This window comes from Cyphomyrmex costatus, unplaced genomic scaffold, assembly GCF_001594065.2.
Source record: "Cyphomyrmex costatus isolate MS0001 unplaced genomic scaffold, Ccosl1.0 scaffold69, whole genome shotgun sequence".
Lineage (NCBI taxonomy): Eukaryota > Metazoa > Arthropoda > Insecta > Hymenoptera > Formicidae > Cyphomyrmex > Cyphomyrmex costatus.
The window spans coordinates 1644022-1656270 of record NW_017280255.1 but is presented as its reverse complement, the minus strand read 5'-3'; the positions used below and the strand labels follow the sequence as shown (position 1 = coordinate 1656270).

Below are 12249 nucleotides of genomic sequence, written 5' to 3'. Positions count from 1 at the left end.
ACAAATATTATTTAATTCGAGATATTGGATACTCGCTCTTCCTATTCTTTTAACTTCTGCGATGTAATTCTCAGGTAAATACTACTTAGTTATCTTATGGATGCGAACGAGTTCTACTTCGAGAGATAATATTAATTCAAACAAATATGAATTTCAATTAAATTAAATTTTATGTATGTAATCGTAAAGCACCGCGAGCTTCCTTATCCGGATGCTCTGATAAACACAATACTAGATTCACCGATCCCGTTTGTGCCGTAGCCTTTCAGGGTTGTCCATGCCCGATGCAATCGTGTCCAAAAAACGTGGATACTGGGGCCCTTATTGGTAATGGTAAGGGAGCGCCAGTGGTATCGGGGCCCGGTCTGTCATTGCCACCCAGTGCTATGGTAGGTCCGCCCTCGCCAGCGAGGGGGCTAGCAGGGCTAGCTCCCCCTCCTGGTGCCAATGCCTGGGATACAGATCGCGTCCAAATCAACACTCATCGCAACCTAAATCAGAACCAATCCCCCTCGGTCCCGCAGTCACACAATCTAGTTGGTGGGCATAGTCGCCTTCAAAACCAAGACTGTAGGAGTAAGGTATGTGTTTTATCGCTCTTACACTTGATCAACATTTTAATGATCATCTCCGTTTTATTGTGATTTCTGGCCGATCCTGAGACAAAACGTGCAGATAAAAAAAAATTGCATTTAAATACAATTGCATTTCATGACAAAATATTTAGCGAATATACGCGATGCAAATATTTTTGCAAACGGTTTAACAATTTTATATTAAATATTTTGATAATACTACGTTGCAAACGAAATATCTACGAATACAATTCCAATTAAACAAGACTGGAATATTATTTTATATATTTTTGAAACTATTTTTTTTTTATTGTATATCATAAATAATTTTTTACTTTTTTGATAATAACACTGAATGACAAAAAAATCATTTCAAGAAGAATAATACTCTAATGTTTATGTGTATAAATATGTATATTTCATATTTTGTATACAAATTTATCAGTCTAAATAACTTGTCTGAATTTAATAAATTTATCGGATATTTTGATAATATGGAAAGAAAATCAAATTTGTTATTTTCATGTCGATATTGCGACTAAAAATAATAAAAATAACAAATTAAATCAAAATGCCACAAGAGCCCGTTTTTTTTCGAAGGCACAGATTTATTGCGCGATGATGTCAGTCAGAATCGCGCACGTGTAACCCGACGAATTTCCTTTCTGCCATCTCTGCAGGACGAGCAAAATTGTACGGAGGATACATTGAGGAAATGCGGTTGTCAGAACGCGTGCACGTCCACTTGCGAGGTCAAGATGGAAACGCTATCGCCCACTGAGAAACTGTCCGTGACAGCGAGCTGTCCTAGCAGCAAGTATCACAATTTCAAGTTGGAGAACAACAATGTCAAATGCGAATCCTGCAGTATGGAAATTGACGGACTACCGTGCGTCGCCAATTGCAACGTCGTCAAGTGCGAGTCGGATTACAAGTGCGATATCATGAAGTGCGAGCAGTGCATGAAGGAAGGACAGATAGCGATATTGGAGATGGACAAGGATTCTGGTATCGTGCTGGACGACAAGCTCGACGGCGATCCTGACGTGAAGGAGGAACTGGACGTAGTGGTGATCGACAGCGATGAGAACTGGAAAAAGCCTGATTATGAGCCGACTGTACAAGAGACCGTTGACGATAAGGAGGAGGAGGAGGAGGAGGAAGAGGATGAGGGAGCAATGGAGGAGGAAGTCATGCAAGGATCGATTGCGACCAAGGTCGAAGCTGAAACTGAGGAACAGCCCAAGTGCCAAAAGGTGACGAAGAGGAAACTCTCGCTGGATAGTTTATCGGATAGTAGAAAAAAGAGAAAACTTAGCAAAAGGGCTCTATCGGTGGGCTCGTCTCAAGATGCGAATAACGAGGAATCGGCCAATGTCATTGCACCGATCGAGCCGTTACCGAATAAAACCGATAGCGTAAGAACGGAAACAATTACCTCAAAAAAGAAGCAAACAAAGAAAGATGTAGGGCTTCGAGGCCAAAAGCGCAAAGCGGAGGCACCGAGTGCGAATGAGAGCGCGACTAAGAAAGTAAAGAGCGGCAAACAGAGCATCGTGAATTGCTTAAAACGAACCGCTAGCGATATTTCAATAATGGAGACCATCAACGATGTCATACAGCAGAGTTTACAGATGACGCAGAGAAAAGATCGCAAAAGTAAGAACTGCGAACGCGTAGAAAAGAAGAAGAAGAACGTCAAAGAGGAATCATTGCCGGCGATGAAGAAGCCCACGAAGAAAATCGATCAGGTGAAGGAACAAGCTATTGAAAAGGTGTCAAAGACTATTTCGAAGAATGGTCAAGCCAAAAGCAAGATGGACGCGAAGCCGAAACTGAAGGCTTCTCAAGATGCTAAGGTCAAGGTCGGTAAAAGCAAAATTGGCAAAATCGTAGAAACGAAGGTACAAGATATAAAGTCTAGGTCGCAGGATTCAAAAGCGCGGGACAGTTCCAAGAAGCGCGATATCTTATCCAAGACCAAAGCGAGTGATATCAGTGAAGATGCAAAAAAGTCAATCGTAATTAAGAAGAAGCGAAAGACAGTAGTAAAGAAGGTGGCAAACACCAAGAAGTCGGGCTGTAAAGTGGAGAATTCCTCGCTTGGAAATGACAGTCTGACGTTAACGAGAAAAACGTTCCTGAAACCGAAGTGGAACAACGGATGGAGCTGGGAGGGAGAGCCCTTTGAAGCCAAAGTTTATCTAACGGTAAGAATAATTAAACCTTGATACTTCTGGTCTAGAGATTTTATTCAAACCTTGGTATTAATTGAGAAACCAGATTTCTATTATCACAACAATGATAAGACAAAAGAAAATTTTGTTGTACTGTTAAATAAACTTAGATTTTTTGTATTGTTTTTTTTTATTGCAACTTGACATTATAGGAAAGAGAGAGAGAGAGAGAGAGAGAGAGACAGAGAGAGAGAGAGAGATTTTGATAAATTTATATTCATCAAACATAGGAAAAGACGATATAATTAATTTAAAATTTAAATACGATTTCTATATAGCTATTAACTTTATGTAAATAATATGATAAAGAAAAATTCGAGCTGTCATAATTGTCTTTTCAAAAAATTATGCAAGATGTTGAAATTTTGAAATATATCGTCTTAGAATGAAGAAACAGCCATACGGCGATGTTACGCGAGTATGAATCACGAGAGTGGTGACATACTGCGGCCCCGGGACTGCGTATTGTTGAGAAGCGGTACGCGAAAGGGTGATTTGCCGTATGTAGCGAAGATTGCGGCGCTGTGGGAGAATCCGGATGACGGTAAACATCCTCGATCGCGAGAGATATAGAAACTCTCCCTTTAGATTTAATGAATTAACATCATGGTATTCTGCTTTTAGGCGAAATGATGTTCTCGTTACTGTGGTATTATAGACCTGAACACACAGAACAAGGACGGACGCCGCACGATAGCGAAGACGAGGTATTTGCTTCGCGTCATCGGGATGCTAACAGTGTCGCTTGCATAGAAGACAAGTGTTATATCCTGACGTTTAACGAATACTGTCGGTGAGTAACTTTCTCTACTGTGATTCATGTAATTTAATCCCTTCTACTTTTTCTTACTACGTTAGGCCAAATTTGACCTGTGTTATATATATCTCTCTCATATGCTTGTGATGCGCATACTGTTTATTCATTTGTCATAAACATATGAGACTGCGGATTTTTCAAGAGATGTTTTTCCGTGGGCAAGAATACTCGCGGGAGGTTGCCGGCCTTTCCCGAGAGGAGACGCGAGCGTAAATATTTTGATTCTTACCGGGGATCGAACCCGGGACCTTTGGCATGACAGACCAGTGCGTTGTCTGCTGAGCTACGCTCACGCTCGCGCAATTTAGTTTAATATATATTATTTATCCCCGAGTACAAGGTTTAATGTTCCATCTATTTCTTATAAATAAATATAATGAAGGCCAAGATCGAATCCAAGCTCATCGATTATTAATCGGCTGTAACTTTTATGCGAAGTTATACTTATACTCTAAATTTGGTTTAATATGTTTCACGAATACAGATTTTGTGAAAAAAACTTTGAATACTTTTTACGGATTATTAATTTATTTATGTAAACTTAAAAAGGCAAATTATATTCATAATCGATCGTTAATTTATGTAAAAGCTTTTTTTGAGCTTCGTATAATGTATATTTTTTAATTCCTTTCTCTAATAATAAACTAAACTTTTATTTGAAATTAATGTTGAAAAACATAAAAATTTGTTTTTCTTCTAACCAAGCAGGATCGGATTATCTATATTGCTGCATATCGTTTTTATGTTATAGGTATCGTAAAAACTTACGGAGGATCGAAGAGGGCTTAGAAAATCCTGGCTTGATAGTTCCGCCAGGGGACCAAATGTATCCAAGAGAGAATCGGCAGCCTCCTATACCAGTACCATCAGACATGGTGCTTTTCTGCCGACGTGTTTACGACTATCGCGGAAAAAAACTCGTGAAGAATCCTGGATGACTCGAATTCCTGTAAGATGCAAACCGAGGAAGTTGAGGTCACACAACTGAAACTGGCCGCAGGTTTCCTTTCAAGCGTAATTACGTCGCTGTTGATCGATTTATCTTGATTTCGAGGGGTGACGAGATCCAATTGTTTTTATAGCGTATTACCGATTTCGTGAACACACGCACACGCTTACACACATTTTCTACTTCTTCCACTTTCCACCACGTTGCGTCTTACCCGTTTGTTAGAAGAACAGTTTTCATACAGAGAAACATTCAGTTCTATCCAAAATTATTAAGAGAAAGTGAAAAAAGTAGGTGAGTGCGTGAATGTTTCAGAAACAATTGGATCCTTCTATCTTTATATAAACGTAGAAAGATTTTCAAAAACATTGCATCAAGGAAGAATCGCAGAAAAAAAATAGCACCTCATGTATATCTTTATGTATACTATAAGGCTACTTTTATCGCGCTGCTTATATTAATCGGTCTTTCTATTCTGCTCGTCTGCGATACCACAGAAATCATGATGAATCGTTCATTAATTCTGGTGATAAATGTTGCGTAGAATTCATGTCGGTGGATCGGGCGCGAGAAAATACGTCGAATGTTCGGGCCAAAAAAAACATATAGATCAATTATACGTTCCGGACGATATTTTTCCATGGATGGCATTATCCGCATGTTCCTCTCGCGGACGATTGCGAACTTCTGCCCTCTCCATTTTCCGCCGGCACGAATGAAAGTAACGTACAATCTCGATAACGTGTATAAGATGTTTCTAGGCGAGTTAGTGGAATTTGACAATTTTATAGAGAGAATCATATTTTTTGTGAGATAGCATTTTACACAACACTTAAATGAATATTTTTCACATAGGAGATAACAAATGCGCGACGTCGTAATGTCGTGCGTTACAGCGCCTTAACTTGAAGGGAACCTACGAACAGTTTCAAAGATAAGGAATCAAAAGCAGGGACGACATTGCGATTATTTAGCGAGAACAGCGTTATGTATATGTATAAGTGCTCTATCGAACTCTCCGGTTAGGCCCGAAAGCCTGATATGAAGGGCGGATATGAACATCAAGCGATGTGTGCGACATTACACTTCCATGGTCCCATAGTGTGTTTGCATCTGTTTCGGGGACGCGACTTCTCCCCAAAATCCGACCCGCGCACATATGTCATCTTCGTAAACGTAATCATTGTAATGTAAAATGCATTTTTACGAACAGTGCCGAAGACAAAATGTTTCAAAACTGGAAATGGCTTGATTCATATCGGAGAATTTAATTTACGCTTGCCAAGATAATCGTTTTTTTTTTTAATAATATCTTCATAAATCTTGAAATATTTTTCGACACAAGACTTTTTTAAGTTTCTAATTATTTTCAGAAATGTGTTTTTAACGAATGTCATATGATACTCGTAAAATATTTTGCATTCCGATTTAAAACAAGTACTGATATAAAATTATATTTTTTACAGCAGTTGAAATCTGATGTGTTTAATTTTGACGACCAGTTTGACGAAAAGATTCGTAAATCAAGCCATTTCTATCTAATAGGCCGTATATAAATTTAGTAAAGAGATCTTTATTTGCTCGTTTTTTTAAATACAATAATGACTCCTTCCAGAAATGCAGGAGACACAGACATTTAATTGCCAGGGACGTTTGTGTTTTGACCTGTCACGCACCGCGAGTCGCGCTTCTACGTGCAGTTTTGATTTATACATATATGTACATACATATATATACATATAGGTGTATATATATATATGTATATAAATGTGATTATTCTTTTTATTTTTATTCATAACGATTTCTAAGATCTATAATGAGAGAGAATTGTAGTTGTATATTATCGCTTATAACTATATATATAATTTTGATTCATAAAGAATTCACATATTAGCGATTAGTCAGTACTCGCGGTAGAATGCCAAAAACAACCAAAACATAATCACGAATTATGAAACACTTTTTTTAATATACAGATCATTAATATTATCGCGACGTACCAAATTTTATCATAAAATCATCAATAAGTAATTTCTATGGGAATTCCTCGAATCATGTTACTTTTATTTACATTTGTTGAGCGTAGCGGGCGCTTTGTTGGAAATCATATTATTTAAATTTAATATATTGATATGGTTATTATTTAATATCTAATATATTGGATATAGATATTAAGTTATTTTGCGAGAGTATGGTAAGAAAATAGAGCGAGTAGAAGAGAGCGCGCGCGTGTTTATGGCTGTATGTATGTGTATGCATGAAAGGAAAACGAAAGAAAAGAAAGGATAAACGACGAGCATTGTTATAGATAAGCGAGTAAATCGAAAATACGATAGAAAGAAGGATGAGAGAGTGAGAGGAGGAACAATGATGACATGTTTACGAGAATTTTCGCGATACCAAAACATTCTTTCACATGCAAAATCTTTTCCTTGCGATTCGAAATGCGTCTCATAATGTATCCGGATAGTCCTCGATGAGATGCGCTTGACGTATTTCATAAGGAATCGACTTAGTCTTACGTAAAACATCGTGAAAACAACACAAATACGTGGATTTCAACGAACGCCGCTCCAATCGAGTGCTAAAAAACGCTCCGAGTCCTCACACAACTTCTTCTTACCTCCGTGTGCACATATCGGGACCGAGAGGGATAGACGTCCCGTCAACGTCTAACACGAAAATTCCAAAGAGACAACACTCCGCAAGGAGTACGAATCGCGGCGTTTGTCGATAATCCACCAGGTTCTTGCGTAATCTTTTTATATAGATAGTTTTATATTCCTTTGTAACGCGCAAAGAGGAGAAAAGAGAAAAGGGGTGCGGAGGAGATAATTTTTTCTACAGGGAAGAAAATGGTAGCGAGTACGGGGAGAAACGGTTGCGGAACAATAAGATGTGACGGAGAAATGTCAAGAAAGGGGCAGAAGATTGAGAGAAAACAAGGAAAGTTATATACACTTGTGCGCGACTATGTAGTGTCACCGAAACGAAGCGTATTCGTGGAGATTATTGAAATGAGACAGGCGGACGGAGCGTCTGTGTAAATATTGTGTATTCGCATATGTGTAATACCTAAATGAAAAAGAGAGAAGAAAGAAAGAGGTGAAAGGAGAGAAAGAAAGAAAGAAAAAAAGGCAAGAGAGAGAGAGAGAGAGAGAGAGATGCGGCTCCGTCGAGCCGTGTGCGCGCACGGTGCGGTTGTAATTTTCAGGAACTTACCTACCTAACGACGGTTAACATGGGAACATTGCACACACAATGCATATCCTCTGTTCATTTTACGTAGCCGACGAACTTTTTCCATCAAGAGCGTGAGCAGTGAGACCTTTTAGTCGTTTGTAAGGGCTCGCGTGGTGCGCGAGGCTTGCGCTGCCTCCACTCCCCGCCCGCCTCGCACTCTCCTTGCATCCGCTTTAATCAAAATGCAACAAGTGTCGGCCGTGCGCGCTCAACGAGATCGGGTACGTCGTCAGTCGCGCCGTTGTCATATCGCTTGCTACGCCGATTACGAGCGTGACGTGCAAATGATTTGACTCATATTGAGTCAAACTATATTTATTCGTCATGTTAATTCTTAACTGTTAAGGCGTAAAGGGATCATGTATTACGAGATAATTAATAACTCATACCCCCTCTCCCCGATAACAAGAGGAAAAAATATTAATATTTTTATTACATTTTTTAGTGATTATGTAAAAAGTAGTGATCTTTTTATTTATATATTATACGTATAAACGCGTTATACATATAGTTGTATTTCAAAATGAAATATTCCTAGAAAGATGAGATCAGTTAATTTTCAGACACAATTTTGTTAGATATTAATTTTATTTGAATAAATAAGAGTCAGCCCAGATAATACAAACACAACTAAAAAAAAAAAAAACGTCATGAAACATTGAGGCGTTTTGTAGATTCTTGTATTATTTGAGACAGACAAAAGAAACATAATCGATTTCCCCGCGATCTATTAAAAATATATATTTATTAAATTACTAATTATTGACGTTACACAAGCAAAGATGCTACAGCAATGAAGGATATAGATAAAATAGTGTTAAATATTTAGAAATTAATTGTATGCGAGATCATTTAAGATTATTGGTATACCGGCAAAAGATTAAAACCGCAATATTTCTGACATTTATAATTGAATAACATTGTAAAAAGAGTATCTCATTGTTGACGTGTTTTCTAGCGTGTGGACCGCGATCGTTGCCCGATCTCGAGAACGCGACCGCTATTTACGAACGATTAACCCGATGAATTTTCATTGTGCGGTGGTTACGCGGTTTGCCGTGAGGATGCTCGATTCCTTTTGGTTTATTTGTCGGAACAGGAGACGCGCGATTGTATTGTACTTGTAGGCGGTGCCTCGTTCTCGTAACTGCGAGACTCGTATATCCTCCTACATCGCATATTTTTTTTTTAATTTATGTAAACGTATTTAATATACCACACAGTATATTAATGCACTACATGACATCAATGAATAAGTATTTTGAAGTCATTGGATAATTTTTATATTTGAAGATAAGTTCAGCAGCACTTGATACTGAAAAAAAAAGTCTGCTCATTTTATTCACGCTTATGAGCGAAAGAAATAATTTTATGTAAGCATTTTTATAGTAATTTTTGTTTGCATCATTGTAAAACATATACACATTTTTCTGTATTTTCTCTTATATCGATATGCTTATATCTAATGCATATTTCTAATTAATATTTTCTAAGAGTATTTCACGATACATTGAAATATCAGATTAAATTCCAATGTATCTGTAAATGCAACTGTAAATTATTTATTGCATTATACACTAATATGATATTGCATAATTTTCTTGCTTGGCTTAGAATAACATGAAGGGGGAAAACTTGTGTAACCGGTTCAAAAAATCTTTAAAAATCGAAAAACTTTTTTCTTCACAATTCTTAATAATACATATAATAAATTTCAAAGTTATAAAATGAAATATGGAGTTTTAAATATTGATAGGAATATTGTAAAATATTTAGTTAATATATTGAATTAGTATAAAATGTTCTCTTCAAAAAATAAATAAATTAATGCTTTACATAATCTATCAGATTGCATATCTAAATAAATACGTTTTTAAATTAACATAATCTCTTTTTCTTCCTGATTGTTAATTAAATAGCAAGCCAAGCAATAAGATTAAAATGGAAAACTAATATCTTTATTCTTTTAAAAAGCACATTCAGTTTTTAGTTTATTATTTGAAAAAATGTCGTTTACATAAATGAGATAAATTTTTCGTGTAGACACAATCGATTTTCCGATGTAGCTACTGCTACTTTTATTCGTTCCCAGTATTGTAATTGTCTTGTATTGTATGAATTATCGTGTTTAACCATGTTGGAAAAAGCGCGTAAAACTCGCAAGCGAATTACGTCCTTGAAGAAGCGAGGCACGCCTAGGAATTGTATGCTTATAATTGTATACCGTTATAAAGCATTCTTGAGCCGAGAATTGTTGGCAGAAATAAACAAGAAGTCTAATTTACCAAGTGTCTTACTGTAAAGTATCTACTCTGATTATACCAATAAATGATGGATACGGGTTCGCAGTATGAAGGCAGAAGTGTCAAGTGATTCGACGTTAGTTATACGAACTCTGGAAGTTGAAACGTTCGAAAATAACAATTTTCGAGAACCTATATCTATTTGTATCGTCATTACTATAAGAAAAAGGAAGATTGTGTCCTATGATAAAAATTTACTCCTACTCTTATGCACAACTCTTATCGTGAAAAAGCCAAAGTATTAACTTATTTTTGTGACTTCGAGAAATTTGCGATACTACTATCCTTTTGTTTATCGCGTAGATTGATATATTCACGAACAAGATATTTTGTATATTATTTAAGCTACATATCATAACGATTAATTATTCATCTTTGTAACTTTATTTTGGAACCACTTTCTGCATTTAACTTTCATTGAGAATTTTTAAGTACATGAATTTTGTATACTACATATTAGATAAGCAATGCAAATTGCGAATTTGTTTTTGCATTGAAGCTTTTGAGGAAAAAAATGGATGAATGTACTTTATATTAAACAAAAATCCGCTTCTATCTTAAGAGACGCTAAGACTCTGGCGTTAAATATTTTTCCGCTTGATATTAGTATCGATTAGGGATTGTTTGAATAAATGCGAACGGCAAACTGAGCGGTAACGCCACACAGAAGCATACAAATACAATAAAAAGAAAGAGAGAAAGAGAAAGAGGTATTATTTCTACACGAAAGCTGAGATAAAAGTATATATAAATAATATATATATATATAAATATATATATATATTTAGGTAATTAGAATAAAAAATATATATGTATATGATTGAGAGAAAATGAATAATTATAAATATGACGTACACTTACACACACACTGATTCGTACACCGCATACAATCGCATCACTTAACATACAGATTACACAGTACAGAGCAATACGTGATACTTCTGTGGAGGACAGGGAACAAGAAAATAATACAAGTGCCAGGAAGCATTCCTAGGAAACTCGTTGTTTTACCGTCTTTGATGTTTTTCTTTCTTTTTATCTTCGAAACGGGTGTGTATCTCTATTAGCGAGCGAAATGCCTCGTGATCCATAGGATCGTTCCTATGCTGTCTAAAAATTAATGAAGCTGAGCGACGAATTACGCGACTCGTGTAGATGTAATTAGTATAATTTATCGAGTGGGGAACCGCGATAGTGTCAAGTGTATTACTGAAGAAAATACCACGCTTTTTTTTCGTTTTTCCTAGAAAAATTTAATTCTGCATGCATTTCCAAAAGTATCCTAATCAGTATTTTGATTTTAAGGAAGTAGCAAGTATCCCGATATCTTTTATTGTAAAAAGCTGGGGATCAATAAATTCGCAAGAGAAGTATAAAGATTTTGCTTAGATACTTTTTACTAAAATAACGTAAATAATATTTGAATAATATTTATATATACGTACATGATTGTTTTACATCTTTATATCAATTTTCGAAAGATACGTTTCCTTAATTTAAGTCGCAATATTACACTATATTGTATACATACATATATCTAACGATATGCATTTAATTTGCAGACAGCTATTCACAAATTTCATTTTATTAATATAATTAACATGACACTTCTCTTGACAGTTTCTTGTGCATGTTAGATAAACGATGGTAATTACAAAAGATTGACCACAATATCAATCAATATTTTTCAATACAATGTATTCTTTAATATACCGAGTAGTGAACAAAAATTAAATGAACATCGCATTCGTATTCAAACAACTTGACACTTCGCGCATTTTCGCTCTCGGATTCGAGGAGAACTAAACTCATAACGTGTAACTCGTCTCCATCCCGTATGAGAAAACATTAGCGGTGTCCCTTTGGAAGTTTTGGAAGTGATTCCCACTGTTTAATCGTCGCGCGACCATGATTCTCTACACGTAACACGAAAAACAAAATAAACGTTTCACCGGCAGTCGAGTGCTTCCTCGAGAGGTGTCACGCGTTACTTTCAACGGTATATTTCGTACAAATACTATACTACTTTTAGACGTAATTTGTAAGCTTCGTAGAGTGAAAAAAAGGGAATTAAGCGATACGAATGGATCGTGGCGCGGACGAGCGCGATTTTATACGAGAGGAA

At 36.3% G+C, this 12249-nt stretch overlaps 1 protein-coding gene across 2 annotated transcripts in view; it reads left to right on the top strand.

The window, feature by feature from the left end:
- The window catches only part of LOC108780323 (uncharacterized), a 121027-nt gene extending 115861 nt beyond the window's left edge, over nt 1–5166 (top strand). For both annotated transcript variants that reach the window (XM_018547985.1, XM_018547984.1), the window contains exons 8-12: nt 262–581; nt 1256–2785; nt 3197–3356; nt 3437–3605; nt 4381–5166. In XM_018547985.1, the coding sequence (XP_018403487.1) occupies nt 262–581; nt 1256–2785; nt 3197–3356; nt 3437–3605; nt 4381–4567 (2366 nt within the window). In that variant the 3' untranslated portion in view covers nt 4568–5166. The remainder of the gene's footprint in view (nt 1–261; nt 582–1255; nt 2786–3196; nt 3357–3436; nt 3606–4380) is intronic.
- Nucleotides 5167–12249: the final 7083 nt, after the last annotated feature.